At 49.8% G+C, this 21,660-nt stretch overlaps 1 protein-coding gene across 7 annotated transcripts in view; it reads left to right on the top strand.

Moving 5' to 3' along the window:
• ITPR1 (inositol 1,4,5-trisphosphate receptor type 1) overlaps positions 1-21,660 on the top strand; it is a 3,145,915-nt gene that overhangs the window by 3,097,438 nt on the left and 26,817 nt on the right. For all 7 annotated transcript variants that reach the window (XM_069643506.1, XM_069643503.1, XM_069643505.1 and 4 more), the window contains one exon: positions 7,618-7,779. In XM_069643506.1, the coding sequence (XP_069499607.1) occupies positions 7,618-7,779 (162 nt within the window). The remainder of the gene's footprint in view (positions 1-7,617; positions 7,780-21,660) is intronic.

The following is a 21,660-nucleotide window of genomic DNA, read 5'->3' as shown; positions in this document are numbered from 1 at the left end:
TAAGGGGGATTTTAGGGAGCTGCTGCAAAACAACGCTGCTTTTTCCCTTTATTCCATTTATATGTTTTAGAACACACTGGCACGCTCCTTGAGTGTGTCCCCTTGTTCCATCCTGCCTGATGTGTGCTTGGCAAGCTGGTACAGCCTTCTTTTTTTTTTTGTTGCAAAAACACAGTTTTTAGGTTCTGGTGCGCACAGGAGTCAGCGCAGCCATTTGCTGTTTTCTGCGGACAGGCAGCTTGGTGATGTGATGAAAATACAGTTGATTGGGTCAATATATCCCACAGCTCAGATTTATACCTCAGGTCCTGCCATCGGTATTGCTACCAACATGAGAAGGACGGCTTGGCTAAGGGCGACTAAGTACAACCCTTATGTCTAGGAGCAAATACTGGACCTTCCTTTCGAGGGGGGCGATGTGTTCCATTCAACAACCGACGAGGAACTCGATAAGAAAAAGAATAGCTCGCAGACTGCTAAGTCTTTATCGATACTCACCAAGTTCGCCCCTAAGACATATAGCCAAGTGCACCAGCACTCAGACAAGAGTCAGTACTTCAGAGGCTTCGGGGGCTTCCAAGAGAGACGGTCCAGGCAACCTGACAGATCCCCGAGCCAGCACAGGCGCAATCAGTACAAGGCCGCTCATGTAACGCTCACCTGATTCCCGCAGAGGCGCCGGTCTTGACTGGGTGAATGCTGTATCTTCAAAGGTGATGTATAACACACGGTTGGCTCTTTGGGCTGGACCTCTGTGCACTGTATGTCTGACTCGAAGAGTAAGATGTCTGCTGATAGAAAATATGGGATTAATGAACTGGGTTTATTGGGTGCCTCTCTCCTCTTCCCTTTCTCTTCTCCTGTAGAACCCCAAAGGTTAACGCCCTCACCTTAGGTAAGTGAACGCCGAGCTCTCCATCTGCCTCGGGGCAGGGTGCCGTAACCAGTTTCTTCACTGGATAAGGGTGCAGGCCTCTTGACCTCAGAGGACTGCTGTCCGTCGTTAACTGCACGAACGGTAATTTCTGGGTACTTCAAATGTCTTAAAAGTCTTTTGTAATGATATCTCTTGTTTTGCAGGGTTCCGGCGATGGCGGATGGCGGGCTGATGAGAGTTGAGGATCGAACCCGCGTGAGGAATAGAAGCGCCTGGAAGCACGTAAGTAAGCGCTTGTAGCCTGCTTCACGATGCGCACTAACTGTCCCTTTTATCTTGCAGGTACAAGTTCGGAGCTTTAGAGAAGCTGAAGGGTGCTGGAATACCCACTGGATTCGGCGTGGGAAGGAGTAATGGCACGTGAGTAATAAAGTTGCCCAATGTCTTTAAAGGCACCTTCTTTTGTCTTTCAGATGCGGGATGCAGCGCCGAAGGCCTCCGGAGCGTGCGAAGAGCTGGTAAGCTTTTGTCTTTCAGATGCCGGAATGCAGTGCGAAGACCTCCGGAGCATGCGAAGAGTAGGTAAGCCTTTGTCTTTCAGATGCCGGAATGCACAGCGAAGCGTTGGTGACAGCCGATGGACCAGGTAAGAGATGCGCTGCCACTGAAGACCGTAGTGCTAACCTGTTCTTTCTTTGTCTTTACAGGTGCTGCTGAAGCCTGGATTCCAGGATGGTAAGCCTTTGTTCCCTTAGGCCCAGGATCAGAAGCAGAAGACACGATGAGCGTTCTGCTGCAGAGAATGCAGAATAACGCAAAGCAAGATTCATCCATCGGGTGTGGTTTAAATAGCCTCCTGTAGTGCTTAGGTGTCTCCTTCCACAGCCACGCCTAGGTAAGAAAAGAGTTCCTGCTTTCCAGAAGAGTTCCAGTGTTTTGAATCTAGGGAGTGGCTCCTGCCCCACCCAACAGGAAAAGTAGTCCCAAACAGAAGAGGATCAGGGGTTCAACTGGCAGGTAAGTAAGCAGCATGGTCTGCTGCAGGTAAGTCCACCCAAGCATTATGAGCCCGGTGCTTCCAGCGCTGGGACTGGGCATCTTTATGAGCCTGGTGCCTCTGGCGCCAGGACAGGGTCCAAAAGGTCCCAAGTGGGACTGGCTGGCACTCGGAACCTGGGTTATGGGTCTGCTTCCAAGGGAGTCGGGCAAGTCCTGATCTTTTGGAAGCAGAGATCATGACAGCTCACAAGGGTTTTTTTTCCAGTGCCCCAACCTCAGAGGGCATGGAATCATGACACATCCATCTGGATCCATGAGGTTCTGGTGGGGGGTAGGCTTGCCCTTCATGCTCACTGCTGGCGGACAAGGTTCACAGACCCATGGATCCTCTCCGTAGTATCCAAGAGCTTCCGGCTCCCTATCCCTCCTTCTCCTCCCCTCTGATCCCACAGATTGGTACGGCAACTCTGTTGGCGGAAATTCACTCGCTCGTATGAGTCAGGCAGTGGAGGAAGTCCCAGCCTCTCAGCGGGTCTGGGCTTCTATTCACAGATTTTTGCCATACACAAAAAGAACCAGGCTGGTCTGAGAGTTGTGTTGGACCTTTCCACCTTGAACCTTTCCCTTTCTTTCTAAAAGTTCAAGATGGTTACCCCAGCGCTAACAGCGGAGACATTGTGTGCGTGAGACTAGATGTGCTCCCTGGATCTGAAGGATACCTACCTACACGTCCTAATCTGGCAACCCCATTGGTCCTTTCTGAGGTTCAGGATCATTGGTTTTCACTTCGCCCAGTTCCCCAAGGCCTTTACAAGATTGATGAATGCTGTGCAGGGGCATCCCACCTACCCATGTCTAGACGACTTGCTAGTCAGGGCAAGGTCTCCGGAGCCAGTCCAGCACACCGCCTCCACCCTCATGAATACACTACACGGGCTATGATTTTCCATCAATCTCTAGAAGTCACAGTTGGCGCCCACGCAGAGTCTAACCTTCCTGGGCCTTATCTGGAATACGACTTTCCCCTCAGCGGACAATATCGCAGCCATTAAGAGGGCCATGGGGCATTTTCTCAGCAGAGAAGTGACATCTGCATGGCGGTACCAACACCTCATTGGCATCATGGTGCATGTCTCCTTGCTGTGCCGCATACAAGGCTCAAAATGAGATGATCGCAGTTGCACTTCAGAGCCTCCTGGAGTAAGGAGAAGAGTTCCCAGGCAGAGATGGTCAGCATTCCACATCTCCACCACCCAGCACCTCAGGTCACCATCAACCACAGGGTCCACGTGGTATGGACCCGTCAGGAGCAGGCGGCCAACATCAAATGGCTTGAGTTGATGGCCATCTGGCTCGCTCTCAAAGCCTTTCTCCCGATGCTCAGCGGCAAGGCGATCCTTATTCAGATGGACAGCTCCACCAGCATATATTGCGTCAACAAGCAGGGTTTCGCCAGGTCTCCTCCCTGCTGCACTCTAGCAGTCAATATTTGTGAGTGGGCTCCGGTAAACGACATGCACCTGGTAGCAATACACCTCCAGGGAGTCCAATCTGGGGGCGGACAAGCTGAGCAGGCTTTGCGGACCCCAAGGATGACGCTCAGAGGGTATCTGGACATCAGGTGTGCGCTGAGATACTACATGGACATGACCAAGATCTTCCGCAATTCTGGCGCCCTCTTTGTCACCTTTGATGGGTCAAAGCCTGGCTGTCAATCCTCCAAGGCTTCCATAGCAAGGTGGATGGTTACGGCCATCAAGGAGGCGTATGAGGGGCAGAGCTAAATCGGAGCTAAAGCCATGGCAGTTGCTTTCCAGAGGCACGTCCCGTGGCAGGTTATCAGGAAGGTGGCTAAATGGGCTATGTCCTCAGCCGTCTGCAAACACTACTGCTTGGATGCCGCCTCCAGGCCGGTCACAGCATTTGGTCAGACAGTGTTAAGGAACCTGTTTTCTTAACAGAGCACATCTCCACCCTGGGGCTACATAAGTTACTCACCATAGTGACTAATGTACTCCTAGTCCATAGCCCCCTTTCCTCCATACGTGACACCACCCCTTCCCCTAATAAAACTGGTGTCATTAGGCAATGTTAATATGGTAGACGTGTCAAAGGGGACTGAAGAGTGGGGCTGGTGGGCGGAGTCAGGGGAGCGCACGCCCCTGCACGCCTCTTAATTTGAGGAGGAAGATGATTTTGCTGGTGAAGAATGTTCTGTCTCCCATCCCTAGCGAGGGACGCCCATACAGTATGGAGGAAAGGGGACTATGGACTAGGAGTACATTAGTCACTACGAGGAGTAACTTATAATTTAAATTCCATGATCACCAGAGCCTCTGAGCTATTCCAGATTGTGCCCGAAGAAACCAGGAAGGAGGGTTTCTTGTACCAGAGGCGTAAGGCCAAGAGGAATACTATCATGGTGGTGCCCCTTATGGGCAATGTGTGTAAGGAGGGCCTTGCCTGACCTGCTTGAAGTACCCTTGCATGGCTCCGGCCAAACGGGATAGGCTGGAGAAGAAGGTCTGGGTGCCGGAATCCACACCCAAGTGCCTGAGATCGTAGCCATCGCCGGATTCGGTGGTTTTGGCAGCTGCAAGGAAACAGTCAGCTAACCCGTCCACATCGTCTTCAGTCCCTCCGGACAGCAAGGGGAAGAAGATGGACGCCATGGAAACTAAGGTGATTACACACTGCTGCGTCCACCATCAAGGCGGCCAACGCACTAGCGATCTTAGCCAAGTACAACAGGGGGCTGTGGTATAAGCTGGGTCAAATCTTGGCTGGATGAAGATAACGAATTTCCACCAGGAGGTCCAAGCGAAAACACTGGATATGCTTTTTGACTGAGATAACCTTTTCGGGAAGGTCGTTGACGAGTCCCTACAGGTCATCAAGACAGCTACAGAGACGGCCCGTTCCCTGGGCACCCTCCAGCAGCACTGCTCTTCTTTTTGCTCCTCAAGAGGAAAATCAAGCAGTTCCTCTAAAGGTACATGTGTCCACGGATCGCTTCGGTAGCCCGTCAGGAGCAGCACATCCCTTAGCTCTTGGAGGGGGTACGGGCCATGCTGCGAAAAGGGGCGATAGAACTAGTTCCCCAGCGGCTCCGGTGTATATTCCAGATACTTTTTGGTCAGAAAGAAAACAAGAGGTTGGAGGCCCATTCTAGACCTATGACATCTGAGCAACTACCTCAAGTCCCAAAAATTCAGGATGGTCACGTTGCAACACGTGCTCGGCCAACTGGAAAAAGGAGACTTTGACTTTGCTGAACCTGGAGGACGCCTACTACATCCTCATTCACAGGAAACACCGAATGTTTCTACGCTTCGTATTGCAGGGACAGCACTACCAGTTCAGTGTTCATGAAGTGCCTGGCACCGGTGGCGGTCCATCTGCCTCTATGGGGTATACATGTATACCCGTACCTCGAGGACTGGCTCATCCAGGCCTGCTCACAAGAGTTGGCCGTCGGAAACACGTTGGCGACCACCCAGCTGCGGACGGATCTGGATTCTCCATCAACTATCCGAGGTCCTGCTTGACACCATTGCAGAACGCGCTGTTCCTAGGAGCCAGATTCAATACGGTGTCCTGTTTGGCGTCACCCTCAGAGGAGAGGGTAGTTCAAGGGAAGGTGCAGCGGCTGTTGTCGATGAAGACCGCCACTGTGCGAACCATCAAGTCGTTGCTCGGTGTCCGGTCAATTGGTCGACAACAAACTGGTCGACTGCAATTTGGTCGACACCATTTGGTCGAATGCCAAATGGTCGAATTTTTTTTTTTATATATATATATATATATATATGTGTTTTGTGGGTTTTCGTGTGGGGAAAGAAAAAAAAGGGTTGGGGGGACCCCCCAAAAAAAACCAAAAAAGGGGTAAAAAAAAAAAAAAAAATTGCCCATTTGGCATTCGACCAAATGGTGTCGACCAATTGTCCTGTCGACCAAATGTTTTCGACCAATTGACTGGTAACCTCGTTGCTCGCCATGATGTCGTCCTGCATCTACCAGGTTACAGATGCAACCACTTCAGGAGTTCCCGGATGCCTACTGGATACAGGTGTTTGGTAGCTTCATGGACAAGATCCCGCTCGACAAGGAGTTCCATCGGGCGATACGGTCCAACATCGCCGAGTCACAGGGTTTCAAAACCCTGCGGCCAGTAGACGGTCACCATGGGCACTTCCTTAGAAGGCTGGGGAGCCCACACCAGACGTCTGCACGCCATAGGCCTGTGGCTGCCGAAGGAGAAGGATCTCCATATCAACATTCTGGAGCTACAGGCAGTGTTCTGGGCCCTCAAGTCGTTCTTTACGTTTGACGGGCAAGGTAGTGAGGATCTGCACAGACAACACCACCACAATGTTCTACATCAGGAAACTGGGGCACTTCATCCCAAGCAAGCACTCTCCAAGGAATTCAGGACATGTGGCTCTGGGCCGTCTGACAAGAGATGTTCCTCATTCCTGTTCACCTAGCGAGAGTCAAGAACACCATTGCAGATTCCCTCAGCAGGGGTTTGCGCTCCTGCCAAGAGTGGGAACTTCAGCAGGACCAGGGGGACCGAATCTTCATCAAGTGGGGCAGGCCCCAGATTCATCTTTTTGCGACAACGGCGAGCTCCAAATGCCAGAAGAAGTTTACTAGCAGATTCCACCAACCAAGGAGCATGGGGGACGCGTTCTACTTCCTGTGGGAAGGCCTGTTCCTGTACTTGTTTTTCTCCTGTTGCCTCTCCTGCTACGAGTCATTGACCTACTTAGACAATGCCAATGCAGGATGATGCTCCTGCTGGAGAAGGAATAAGTTACATAACTGTAACTATTGTTCTCCAGCATTGGCCTGGCATGGATTCACATGCAAACCCTCCCTTGGGCCCCTCTGTGGCTCTACTTGGTCATACTTCCACTTTACGTGCTTACCAAAACTGAAGAGGGCTGCCAGAGGAGGGGCTTGCAGAGACGGCTTCATTGGATGGGGGCAGTATGACCCAGAGGACAGTTATTGGTTTAAAGGAGAAATACAGTTTGTAAGTGAAAGTGAAACTGTTTTTTCTTTTACCAAGGATTCCCAGCCTGACGACAGGGAATATTCATGAGCATGTGAATCCATGCCAGGCCCATGCTGGAGAACAATAGTTACAGGTAAGTAACTTGTTCCATATCTTGCATTAATTTGAATATTTGAAAAGGTTAAGGCACATCTGGTACAAATTGAAATGTAAAGGATCTTATATTATGTGCAAAAGGTTAAAGCTTGCATTATCTGTAGTAGCTGCATATGCGGTTTCTGTGTACTCACTCCTGGAGCCCCAGCGGGAGCTCCTAGCTACTGGGTGATGAACATCCAGGAACTGGTTTTAGAGCCTGCTCATCGAATCTTAATTTTGAACCCTGAGTATACAGTAGTTAAAGCATGTGTTCCCAAAATACATAAGCAAGTTCATAGTCCACGTATAAAATGTGCCTTGCCTAAAATTAAGGTTTATGTATAGCAGAGTTACAGGAAAGCTATCTATCCATTGATGGTCAATGGTAGTAAACAATTTGCAAATACATGGGTCTTGCCACTTGAGATTCCAGACAAGTGCTCTGGCTTAACCTTTTGGGCTCTATACCTCACCTCCTGTGTACTAAAGGTTTTGGGTCTAGTATCTCTTTTATATGTAACTCCAGTGTGTTTTTTATCACTAGTCCAAATTCCTCGTTGTTTATTTCTTTGTTTTTTTGCAGGACCATAATTTAGACTGGTTTCCCAGGATGCGAGCAATGTCCCTGGTGAGCAGCGATTCTGAAGGAGAGCAGAATGAATTACGGAATCTGCAGGAGAAGCTGGAATCCACCATGAGGCTTGTGATAAACCTCTCTAGCCAGCTTTCAGAGCTCAAGGATCAGGTGAGGAGAAGATTTCAGAGACATGGTCTTGTTTTACAGGTGTTTGTGGAGGATAGGTCAGGGGCAACGTAGGTCAGGGGCAACGTGCTCGCCTTGGAAGCAAGACGACACAGAGCACCACAGGTTCGATCTCCGGGTCCGTGCTTGGAAACCTCTGGGTAATAAGCGCGTTATAAATAACCTATCATATCCCACACTGTTTTTGTATTAATTGTAAGGTTTGGCAATAGGTTTCTTAGTATAGGCCATTTTTATTTGACACAACGCCACTAGGACTGCCCTGTGTTCATTTGATCGCCAATGCTTGCTCCCATCTTGGATTTAGGTTTAGATTAGGCGTTTTTTCAACTTGCATACAGTTTAATAAACACTCTTGAACTGTGTTCACTTGTGTCTGTCTTTATGTTGCCACCATGAGTTTCTTACAGGCCTTTTATAGCTTACATTTTTATAGGGTTGTTTGCTATAATTTTGTAAGACTACTTTTAGCACATGGTCAAATTGTTTTTCCTGCCCTATAGCTACCTTTTTGCACTTCTTGATCGCCCACCTTCAGTGTTGACTTTTTATGATGGTATATTTGCAGCACAGTTTTGCTTAGGTCGATTGTTTTGTGTGTGCCTACTAGCAGAGGTGTTAACTCGGAAAGGACATCTGAGGAGTCTTCGGGGCTTTTAGAATACTATGTAATAGTTCACTGCTGGGCTAGGGAATGCCCAGAGACAAGTCTCTTGGATTAGTACATTCACCATGTTTGTGGTTATGTTATCAGAGTAGTGCTGTATTTCTGATTACAAGTCCTGGAGCATGACTACATGGATGTATGTACTTCTGTGACTTATACCCTTTCCCGCCATATTTCCTGGTGCCTTCCTGAGATAGGGGACTGGACCGGAAACATGTTGCACAACAGCACATAACTAAATTCGTGCCATGGTACTTATGCAGCCATGCTCATGCTCCTGACACCAGCCAGTAGTCCTTTTCTTTAAACGCTTCAGATAGGTACAAAGCATGGCAGCTGTGCTTCTGCACTCTTCAATGGATTGCATTCTCCAACAGATTCCTCATCTTGATGGATCATTCCCCTCAGCACCAGCTGCTTGGAAACATTTTAACAGGAGGCGTAGTGCGGCTCAGTGTGGTCTCTTCGACCTCTGCATACCACAACCGTGGCACTCCTAGACTCCGGTGTGACGTCAGGGATACTTATACAGCGTCATTTTACCTCAATACCTCAGTGCTTTTTTTTCCATGAACTCCGCTTGCTGTTTTCAAAACATGGCTCAAAATAATGTCTTACAAATGTTTTCTGTGTCAGTATGTTGGGGCCCAAGCCTTCAGGGTTCAAGCACTGCAGGGACTGCAACTCAATATCCATCACGGATCTGCACAATATGTGCGTGCAGTGTATTGGGGTGGACCATGACATTGAAGGGCCCCCTTTGAAAGACTGAAGGAAAGACTGCAGTCCAGCCACTGGATGTCTTTGCCTTCCCCATAGGTTCCAAACCAAAGGGCCCATTTTCTCCCTCTTCATCATATATTTCCTTCATCTTTGACATGAAGGGATTTAAGGGGAGAGGAGCATAACCCAGAGGGGCTCGACATCTGCAATGCTGATGGGCGCCGAGGATTAAGTCAGAGCCTGCACCGAGATTTGATGCCCCGAAGGCAGAGTCTGTCGGCACTGGGGAACTTTGTCTATCTTTGGGTACAGACCCAAGCCCGTAGATGTACTGGAGTGATCACCTGCAGGAGCCCTGCCAGTCCCAGAAATCTCAGTGAGCCCCACCGGCGTTGAGGCCATCGGCGCCATCACTGGAGCCATCAGTGACAAAGCCGCCTCTTCCTTGGCAAGCGCCTTGAGGGGAACGTTCTCCCATTCCTCCGGAGTGGAAGATTGGGTTGGAAAAGGTACCTGAGCAGCCTTCTATGGTGATTCCCTGGAACGGTGGCGCCTCTTCCTAGAATAAAGATGAATGTTACGAGGATCTACTTTGCGAGCAAGACCTTTTGCAATGCGTTTTCTTCTTCTCTTCCTCCTTGCACAGGGGAAATGTTAGTCTTGTGGGCTTAGGTGAAGTTCTTAGCCATCCGGTCCCAGAGGGCCTTTGGGTATATGGACTTGAATGACCCCTAATCCTGGGTGTCGTGGTATTCACCAAAGCAGTAGAGACAAATCTTGTGCTGATCCGATACCGACATCTGTAGGCCATAATCTCCGCAAGGCTTGAAACCTTAAGCCTTTGGTGGATTGGGCGTGACGAGGAATACAAATTTTGACAAAAAACAAAGAGCGTGTTCCCAAAGCCAACGGATTGCACGTGAAAAGGAACCAAAGTCATGGGGGGGGGGTGCAGCGCCTCGATATATGTTGTCTCCAATGTCATGTCTGGTGGGGGGGCTTGTAGAGGCATCGGACGGAGCCGTCTGAGAGCAGCCTTGCGTCCGCTGGTGGCATTAAGCTTTCAAAAAAACAGTTGGGCTGTGGATAGGATATCATAGATGAGAGATCTAGGGGAGGAACATTCATCAGAAAGAACATTACCGGGAGCTAAGTAATTTGTTCTTCTCCGCCCCACCTTCTACTCACCTCCTTTCACTCCCTCGGTCACCTTCCACTCACACCCTACTCTTTCACTAATACTCTCTCACACACTTTACATGCACACCAACACAGTACCATTTTCTCTCACCAACTAATACCTCACCTTTTCTGAAAACTGCCTCTGCACTCCTGACCACCATCCTTTCTCCTTCTGGTCTCTTGGCCAACCATCTCTTCCTCCTCTGACCACACCTGAACAACCCACACTTTCCTGTTTTCTGTCCCCCGATTTCTCCCCTCTCCCCTTCTCCCCCAATGTGTCCCCAGATCAACCTTGCCTGCTCTTCCCTGCCTGATAAGTGTTATAGATGGGAGAACACATAAAAAGGGTGCCAAGACCCAGCCCTTACTCTTACGTCCCGTACACTTTCCTCCATACTGCATGGGCTTCCCTCGCGAGGGGCTTCGCCCTAGTACCGGTATCATGTCCGAGGGGGTGTCTTTATGCAGTTCTAACGGCAGATCTGCCGAGGGCAAAACACCTACCGGGCCTCGGCCTGAGGAACAGGATAGGCCCCATGATCCAGACTCGAGAGTCCTGGTCGGGGAGGGGCCCAGTGAGCACAGCAACACGACGCAGGCACATGGAAGGCAGCTCGACAAAATGGCTACTGCGCTAGAAAATCCAGACATCCGGCCGACGCCCCTCTAGGGAAGGCAGGTGGAGGACTGTGTGTCGAGGTGGGACTGGTGTCAACCAGGTATGTGGCCTACAATTTAACCTTCCTTCGTGCAAGGCAGGTTCCTGCTGCGTTCATACAGGCAGGGCACGCAACGGCTCCAGCAGCCGCCCGCTACACCGTCAGTACCCCCTACCACCAACCCAGCCTCCAAGGACAGGTGGAGGTCATCCTCAGGGACGCCATCAGGGACTTACTCCCTCCAATGGCTCCGGCGCCCCAGACCCCTGTACAGGCCGCTCTGGTCCCTGTTCAGTCTCAGCAGCCCGCTGCGGCCCCCCAACCGATTGGGCAGGTGGTTCCATACCAGCCCCCGCTGCAGTCTCTGGCTCCGGTCCCCGCACCTCTGCCCATAGATCCTAGCACCGCCCCCCTCTCCGGTGCCGGCCCCTTCTGGACCCACAGGTGGCCACAGATGAGGAGGAGGACCCTGACATGCCATCTTCAGCCAAGGCCTTCCACGAACGTCTGGCAGGGCTGGCGGAGTACTTTGGCCTTCATCAACCTGAGGTCGAGCAACAAGAAAAGGGGGTCCTCGCAGAAGTCCTCACGCTACGTCCCGTGGCCAGAACGGGGATCCGGATGCAGAAGGACGTGGTTGCCCTGGCCAAAAAGGATTGGCTCAAGCCCCACTTGGCCCAGCCGGTAAATAAACGCCTGGACGCCAAGTACAGGCAGATGGATTGGATACACTCTTGCTATCGGCCCATCCTCGGCCACACTCCTCAGTGATTGCTGCAGCATCACTATACTCTGAGCCTCAGTCTTCCTGAGCCGCCGCCTGTGCGGCGCTGCTAGGCAAGGAGGAGATGATCTTGGAGGCGTACGGGAAGAAGCTGTATTCCAATGCGTCCTTGCTCCTGCGTCAAGCCAACGCGGACGCCATGCTGGCAGCCGTTAACCAGAGACTCTGGTGGGAAATAGTAGAGCTTCCGGTGCAGAGCCAATCACGATTCAAGGCGGGATTGGTCAGAGGCCAAGATAGTGGCGCAGGCCATCATGGAGTCTTCCGTGGCCCACATTGATACCTCTGGCCATGCCATCTGTATTGCCACGGACATGAGAAGAACGGCCTGCTTCCGTGCTACGAAATTCAACCCGGATGTCCAGGAACGGATACTAGATCTTCTGTTCGAAGGGGGTGGCCTCTTCCACCCCACAACGGACGAGTTGCTGGATAAAGAGAAAAACAGCTCTCAAACGGCCAATTCTTTATCCGTCCTTCCAAAGACCACGCCCAACCTGTACACCCAGTCACAGCAGCGCTCTGAGAAGTGGCGTATGTACGGGGGGTTCCGCGGCTTCCAAGAGCGGATGTCCAGCCAGACCGTTCGCCGTCCCAGCATCGGTGCAAACAACAAAAAGGGGCCGTGAGTAAGGGCTTTTTCCAGTCCCCCTCCTCCGGAACAGCCTCAGCTGGAACAAAGGCATGACACACCCCTTCCGGTCCACGTGTCTCCAGTGGGGGGCAGGCTTGCTCTTAACGCACATTTCTGGCGCCAGAATTTTCAGACCCCTGGATCCTCTCTGTAGACTCCATGGGGTACCGCCTCCCTATCCCATCCTCTCCTCCCTTCTCCCCTCCACTTCCACGGGTTGGGACAGCAACTTTTTTGGCGGAGATCCGGTCGAGAGCCGGGCAGTGAAGGAAGTCCTGGTCGCTCATCGAGAGCCAGGCAGTGCAGGAAGTCCCAGCCTCCCGGAGAGGCGGTAGCTTTTACTCCAGGATTTTCGCCATTCAGAAGAAGAACCAGGCGGGCCTGAGAGTTGTGCTGGACCGTTCCACCCTCAACCTCTCCCTACCTCTACAAAAATTCAAGATGGTTACGCCAGCTTTAATAGCATAGACATTGTGCAGGGGAGACTATCTGGATACGCAAACAAAAACTATTTACATATTTCAGTATGTTTTGGCGCAACACTGTGATTAAAAATAATGACAGTCTTCGCGCCAAAACATACCAGCATCGTAACGACCGGGCGCCAAACCGTCTCCTGAGACGAAACTTCTGCGACTAACTGGCCGCACCAATATGTCCTGCTCCGACTAGCCCTTATGTTCCTTCCGGTGTGGTAGTGCAACGGTGCAGAGCTGAAATGACCCGAAGCTACGCTGCACCACCTGGTGGCTGGATAAAAAAGTTGCGCAAGTCATCTTGTGCTGGAGAAAGATATTTGTAATATGGCATCAGAATCTGAGGGATGGAGGGCTAATCCGTAACAAAGAAAATTATCCATGTGTGTCTCACCCCCTCTACAGGTGTAGCTGCTAATGTCTGCATTATTGGTTGTCAGCTCATTGCTCTCTGTGCCATTGACTTAAAAAGGGGATTTGATAGCTGCCATGTTGCATTAGGCAGCCGTTTGACACCTCAAGTCAGTCCTGCTTTTGCCATTGCTGCTGGGATTTCTAGATCCATAATTTCAATGGGGAAACGAAATTACAAATCCCAGCATCCAATGGGAAAAATCATGACTCGCTTGACACAGGGCAATGTGGCAGCTCTGCTGTCTGTCCAACTCTGTGTGGCCCCTGCCTAACCTGAATGTGTCTCATCAGTCTGCGGCTGCTCGCTGTTCACAACTCTTCCCTTCTGCTGTGAAATGCAGTTGAACTTGTGGTGCAGATCGATGGTCTCACCCCCTTCTCCTGCCACAAAACATGGAGACACAATTTCATGGGCTTGTACTTTAGCGGCTGGCTACACTCTGACTTGCCAGAATTACTCTCGGCCACACTTGACATGTTTCAGCTTTCCCAGGTTTTGTCATGTGATAAATTACTGCTCAGTCGTCCTCTTCGCCAGCTCTTTTTGGGTTCCATTGTAAATTTCTGTCCAGGATCACAGGGTGTGCACCCGTGGGAGCCTGTATAACCTGCCTTGCTTCACTTTCTGATTAAAGAGCATTAACTTGGTGTTTTTAGTTTAGGGGACATTGAAAAGCACTGTTACCCAAGGTGGCTACAGATCCAGATATCTATACAATGTTATTAGTTGTATTAGTTATTTCTCAATGTTTAGGTTTTCACTTCTTGTTTTCCTATCTATCGATAGTTGCAAGACTCGTATCTGTGGTTTTAGCGAATCTATCTATCTATTTAATTTTTATATTGCGCCTCTCGCGTAAGGCCTGAGGGCGCTCACAAGACAGACAAACAAGAAACAAGAAAGGGTCAGCCAAGGTGTAGAGAGTAAAGAAGCAACAAGACATTTAACCTAATTCTCTATCAAGGAGGAATGTCTTTAGATGTTTTTTAAAAAGAGAAGTTGAAACACACTCTCTAAGGTCTGCGTGAAGTGCATTCCACAAGGCTGGTGCCCAGGCATCAACATTTGCTCCATAAGTCCTTTCAAGAAGAACTTGCAGTTGGTAAAGTCTAGTCATGTTGTTAGAACGTAAAGTATGTCTAACTGGAATCTTTTTTACTTTGGACGGGAGATGAGAAGGTGCTTCATTCCAGAGACACTTAAAGACCATGACCAGGCCCTTAATCTGAATCCTTTGCTCAACCGGAAGCCAGTAAAGTTTTCTCTGGCCCTCAGACACCTGAGATTGACGCTTCAAGCCTCAAACTGCCCATACTGCAACATTTTGTGTCACCTGCAGCTTTCCTATGTTCGTGTGGGAAGTTCCTACTAACAAGCTGTTGCAGTAATCTAGTTTCGTGTTAATGATAGCAGCATCAATTAAGACTTGATTTCCCTCAGGAGGATAGGGGCAAATCTGCCACAGCAGGTGGACAAAGTAGGAGCAGGAGGATTTAAGATGAAACATGTTTCTTGACGGATAGATGGGAGTAAAAAAGAAAATCACAATGTTTGTCGGAGACTACAATTACATTACCACCAATTAAAGAACTTCTATACTGTGAATCTAGTTATTTCATTTTTTTGTTGGCTACCTAGGATGAGCAACTCTGTTTTTGAATTATTCAGGTCTAGCAAATTCATAGCCATCCATGATTGTATGGCTAAGACGACTTCATTGACTCTTTCAGAGTCATTGGTATAGGAACCAGATATCTTCAAAACAATCTGGGCATGGTCCACATAATTTGCAAACTGTACTCCTAAAGAAACAAGATGATCACATAAAGCTCTAGAGTATATATTAAATAGTAAAGGTGAGAGACAGGAACCGTGTGGAACTCCACATGTAAGATATGTTCTATGTGATTGGGCGTTCTCTTTGACCACATTCGCAGTTCCTGCTCCAAGAAATTATTTAAACTAGGCCGCGGCAGCATTCAATTTGGATCTATTGTAACGCTCACCTGGTTCCCACGGAGGCGCGGCGTCGAAGGCGCAGAACTCTGAAGATGGACAGGAAGGGCCCCTCTATTCTGGCTTCCCTGGCTCGTTGGATACCCTCCTGTGCGTGAAAAGGGAGTATTACCACTGTGGAACAATGCTCCAGCCTCCCACTCCCTTCCAACCCTCCACGATACCTCCTCCACGATTCCCCGTGAAGCCTCACCTTAGGGTTTGGAAGGATGAGCTCTCCATCCTGCTTCTGATGCAGGGGCGCTTTGAAACCCAGTTACTTCACTGGATTGAGGATTGATGGGAGTTCAGGTAAGCTTGACTGCTCAGGTAAGGCGCTGTAAAAGTTCTGTTCAAAAGTTCAAGCTTAATAATAATGTTCGTTGTCTAATTGCAGCAAGCGCTAATGCTTATGTCTTTTTCCCCTTAGGGGCCGGGGTTCGGAGTGCCAGAGATATGGCGCCGACCCGAAGTGAAACAGTTCTGGATGAGCGCTCAGGTAATGTCTTTGCATTCGCTCATTCAATGTCTTTGTCTTTTTTCCCCATAGGGGCCGGGGTCCGGAGATGCCAGGAAGCGGCAGGACCCGAAATGCAGTGGGAATAATCCAACAGGTAAGACTTAAAAGGAAACTGAGCTTTCCTTATTCCTTTTCTCCCTCTCACCTTTGTTCTTGTCTTTTTTCCTCTAGGCGCCGGGGCGTAGCTGAATCCGGAAGATCGCTGCTGAAGATGGAAGCGCCTTGCAAAGGTGAGTAAAATGCAGCGCTGCAGCGATCGAAACGAAATGCCTTTAAAATGATGTCTTCCTTTTCAGGGCTGTTGGAGAAATGACTCCGGGATGCAGATTTAGCAGGTAAGGGCTTTTCTTCTCCTATTCTCTTCCTTTCTCCCCTTGCAGGTGTTCCAGGGTGCTGGCAGGCGTGGCTGAAGTCAGGATGCAGGAGCTGACACGGTGAGCGTCCAGCTGCTAGGTGCAGAACAACGCGAAGCATGTGTGGCTGTTCGGGTGGGGTTTAAATAGCCTTGGAAGAAGTTCCTGGTATGTATCCTTCCACCAATCAGGTATGTATCCTTCCCCGACCACACCCGGGTGGTGAAGTAGTCCTACAGGTTAAGAAGTCCCATTCAGGCCTCAAGAGGGCCTGGATGAAGCAGCAAGGTCTGCATCAGGTAAGTGTGCACCCAAGCACTTAAACGCATATCCTCTTCTATGAGCCTGGCGCCTAAGGCGCCAGGACTGGGGTCCGCTATGAGCCTGGCGCCTAAGGCACCAGGACTGAGTCCAAAGGGCCCCGACTTGGGCCCGCTGAGACTTCCCTGGGGAAAATGATGTCTGCCTCTGGGGTTGCTGGGCCCGGCCTGGCTCCTTAGAGGTAGGCATCATGACATCTACGCCCAAGAACCACAGAATGTGGAAAATGCCAATGCAACACTTACAAGACGAAACACTGGTGGAGATGCTCCGCTTTGAAGTGACCGACTTTTTTGAGTGCAAAAAAGGCTCTGTCTCATCGGACAGCACCATATGGGAAACGTTTAAGGTGTGGCTGAGAGGACACCCGATTGCCACGGTACACGGCAGACTCCGTGAGATCCGCTTGACCCTAACCCGGACTGAAGCCAGCATAAAAATGGCAGAAGAAGCATATACTAGAGCACCGGGACAAAACACCTTGGCCCCCCTGCAGGAGGCCACCGAAACATTTAACAAATTTGCCGACCAAGAAGTGCACTACATGATACAACCCATGAAAGCCAGGAGGTACGGAGAGGGAAATAAATCGTTCAGACTTCTGGCCAACCTTATCCGGTCAGAGCAAGACCATGGACACATTACAAGCATCACCGACGAGCACGGACCAACGCTCACGAACCAGAGAGAGATCAACAAAGTTTTCCTTCAATTTTATTCCAAGCTATACCAAAACAGGGACCAGATGTCCCCTGAAGAGCTTCAGCAACACTTGACTCATACCCGCTTCCAAAACTCACAGCTGAAGACAAAATATTGTTAGATACCCCGCTATCAGTAGAAAACATAACCCAAGCAATTAAAGACCTAAAAAGGGGGAAAACACCAGGAGCTGATGGCATCACGACAGACCTCCACAAAGCCTTTGCCACAGAGTTAGCCCCCCGGATTTTGAAGGTGTGGGAGGAATCCCTGGAGAGAGGCACCCTGCCTTTGACTTTACATGAGGCCATAATCACCGGCCTGCTAAAACCACATACACCTCCCCAAGACCCCTCCTATTATAGGCCCCTGTCACTCATTAATGTGGACGCGAATTCATAGCCAAAGCCATTGCCAACAGACTGAACCCACACATGAACAAAGTGATTCACCCAGACCAATCGGGTTTCATATCCTCCCGTTCCACAGCCCTAAACCTCCGCAGGTTTTGCGCTATCTCATCCCAAATGGACCCTGAGAAGAAGACAGTGGCAGTGACGCTGGACGCAGAGAAGGTGTTTGATTCCATCTCCTGGAAATGTTTGTAAACCATCCTACAGAAGATGGGATTTGGCCTGGGATTCATCCGAAGCTTGCAAATTTTGTACCATAAACCCACTGCTAAAGTCAAGACTAACACGATCCTCTCGGCAAGCTTCAAACTACAAAGAGGGACGAGACATGGCTGTCCCCTTTCCCCGCTGATATTTGTGCTCACCATAGAAGGGATGTCGGCATTCTTGTGGACCAAACATGCATGGAGAGGGATACGCATCATGGGGAAACCTCAGTTCATATCCCTTTACGCTGATGACACCATGGTATACGTCAGAGACCCAGATACGCACCTCCCCCCGATAATGCAAGCCATTGCTGAATTTACAAAATATTCTGGATTCAAGATCAACCAGCTCAAATCAGAAATAATACCGCTAACTAAATCCGTCACACAATCGGAGGCCACTACACAGTTTCGCTGGTCGTCTTCTACAGCTCGATACCTGGGGATCATTCTGGCAACAGACAAGAACACGCTGTACTCCAGAAACTATGGTCCGTTCCTGACACAGTTGGAAACCAAGCTCAATTTCTGGACGAAACTACCGCTTTCCATGTACGGCCGAATATCCCTACTAAAAATCGTTATTGTCCCCAAATTACTTTACCTCTTCAGTGTGATTTCCATCTGGCTGGGTCAAAAATTCTTTGAAGCTCTACAGAGGCATAGTGCACACTTTGTGTTGGGAGTATGTACACTCGGGTTCAGCTGGATTAAAATGTGTGAACACTATGACTCAGGAAGCCTGGCAGTGCCAGACTACCAGCTATACTATTATGTGGCCCAAGCTCAGTTTGCCAGATACTGGTCCCAAGACACAGAACAATATGCGCACATTCATGCCGAGGAGTTTGCAGCGGCACCTAAATACCTTCAGGGCATGATGTTCACCAAAGCAAAGGAGAGGGTTTGGATGGATCCTGTATCATCAACGGTCCGCGCATGGACGCAGATCCTGAAGAGAGTCCAATGCGACGTACCGTACTGGCCGCACACCCCACTCTGGACATATCCAGACCTGGAACCAACCATGGATCGCACGCTGCAGAACAGATGGGATGCGGAACGCTGAGCCAAATTGGGTGACCTATTCCCGGAGGGCCGGTTCATCACGATGGCGGAGATTAAGAACAGAATAGGTGTCGCCTGATACCGACACTACAATACCACCGTCTAAAAGCAGACTGCAGAGCAATCTGGCCGTCTTTTCCGGAGAAACCGCCTGTACATATATTTCTGGCCGAGATCCTAACACAGACAGGGCTGAAGAGAGGCATCTCCGAAATATACAGGAAGGTACAAACGCACACCTCCTCGAACAACACGATGCGACCCAAATGGGAGAAAGACCTCAATATAGAAATTGATGAGCAGAAATTGACACAATACTGTAGATATACTAAAACTATATCCCTCAACGCCAACTTCCGCCTTATACAATAAAAAATTCTAAACCAATTACACATCACACCAAAAAAGATGGCCAAATTTGACCCATCCAAACAAGCAACCTGCCCCAAGTGTGGAACGGATGCAGCAGATGCGATCCATATGTACTGGTACTGCCCACTGATCCGCCAGTTCTGGGAAGACATAGCAGAGACGATGAGTGAAATACTGGACATCCATATACCGGCGACCCTGGCAAAGTACTTATTTGGAGACATTGGAAAGGCCTCGATAAAAGTTTGAAAACTATTCGCATTGACGGGAGCGGTAGCCAAGAGACTCATACTCCTGAAATGGAAGTCTATGGCTCCATCACCTGATACTCACGCAAGAAACCGGGGAGATGTACGTGAGGGACGTACAAACCCACTCCAGACCTAAAGACATCTGGGCCCCTCTCAGAACATATTTACACATGCAGACAAACAATTCGGTAGAAGAGGAGGATTAGACAGAGGCTGCTGATGTGAACAGTGTGCCATGCGGAAAGACATTATGATTAAAAGCTGAATTGAATATGTTGCTCCCTATTGATTGAAACAACTTGTTTGATATATATCTAATGCCATGCCAATGATAAAGGGTTTTTTAAGAAACTAGGATGCGGCAGAAGGTGCACATTTACCTACTTCAATGAGATTTTGCGCCAAAAGGGTGTGATCGACTAAATCAAAGGCAGCAGAAATTTCAAAAATAAAAGCAGTGCCATATTGCCATCCTCAATTATACCTGCAATATTGGATTTTAGTTCCAAAAGAGCGGGAAAAATGTCCCCCTTATGATATTGGTTTCAACTTATGTACCACATCCATAACCTCCTTTTCTGATACCTCTTTAAAGACAAACAGCACAGCCTCAGAATCCCTTCTATTGCCAGAAGAAAGCATTACCTCAGCTATAATCTGTGCTGTTTTCACTTGATCCAAAATATGTTGTTGATGTTTGTGTTTTCTGGGTAAAGCCATCATGAATGCACTGACAACAGTCCTTGTCAATGATCTTTGGGGATTCAACGAAAGTCCCTTTTAACTCCTGTAAACTAGAGAACAGTTCTTTGGGTCTTGATTTCGCTAATTCTATCCTAGCATTCAGATTAGTCTCCTTAGCTATAAAAACTATAGACTTGGGGGCGTGGCCAAGTTGGCAGGCTAAGTGGACGTGTGTGTGAAGCTTCCTTCCTGCCAGAAACATAGTGGAGGAAAACTGACATCAGGCACGCCAGTAAATGAGTGCACAGTGAGCTATGCGGGGGCAAACCCGCAAGGGAAAGTCTGCCGACGAAGAACAGAATAAGGGAGAGAGTGGAGCAGACGAGGTGGTGTCGGGAGTCCCGCAAGAAAATGGTGCCCGGCTTCTGTTAACGCTCAAACGGAGTACCCACCTCGGTGGCTGGGGTCACCACAGGAGGTGTAAGAACAATAGCATTGCTCTGATGGAATGTGGAAACGAACTATGGGGAGTGCGGGTCCGCCAGGAAGATATGGGCAGCTCCTTGTGAATAGGAGCTGGAGTGAAGCAGGAAGGTCCCATGCAGAGCAGGCGGTAGGATCGGAACCTCCTGGCATCGCAGGTGGGTTCTCGGGAAACTACACCGAAGGAGGAACCGAGCAGTATGAGTGTGGAGCCGCTCCCTCAACCAGCGGAGGTGTGGCCGATCGAGGGAGATGTAGACGGTCTGGCGGATTGGAGGATCATCGACGAGTTGTCACCGAAAAATGAAGGAGACGGGAGCGGTCTGGTGGTGAGGAGGTGCGGCAACGCGGTGACCACAGAGGTCTCCTGTTAGGGCAACGAGACCCCCTGGAGAAGCAAACAAGGGTAATTCAGGGAGGCTCACGGAGGAGCCCAGTTGGACCGCACAGGAGCGCAGACGAGAGGAAGCAGAGGGTCCCAGGAGAGAACTGTTAACCACATGGCTGGTGCCTAGGCAAGATAGGAAGACGGGTCAGCGAGGACGAACCTGAGAAGTGGACGATGAGAGGCCCATAGGAAAAAGGCAGAAGCGCAGCAGGGATACGAGGAACCAGACACCCCGGGAGAGAGGGAAAAGAGGAGTATCGCGCAACAAAGTGGAAAGGACTACCAACAGAGAGTCCATTCAGGCAGCTTCAACGCCGGGGAGCCGGAGCAAGCCCTGGAAACTGGTGAGCACTGTGCAAAGGGGCAGGGAGGAACCACACGCTGGTGATACAGACCCCAGCCCACAACAACCCGGAGGGGGCCCCAGAACCAATAGAGAGCTAACTAAGCTGCCCATCAGCAAGGAACACTGCAGAACGCACTGGAAAAGGCCAGAAGAGCATGTCTAGGGGAGGATAGGGCTGAAATAAAAGGCGCAATAGAGGGACTCTTGAGTAGGAG

The sequence above is a fragment of the Ambystoma mexicanum genome, chromosome 2p (genome assembly GCF_040938575.1).
Source record: "Ambystoma mexicanum isolate Mex_15411 chromosome 2p, UKY_AmexF1_1, whole genome shotgun sequence".
Lineage (NCBI taxonomy): Eukaryota > Metazoa > Chordata > Amphibia > Caudata > Ambystomatidae > Ambystoma > Ambystoma mexicanum.
This window is presented reverse-complemented; position numbering and strand designations above follow the sequence as displayed.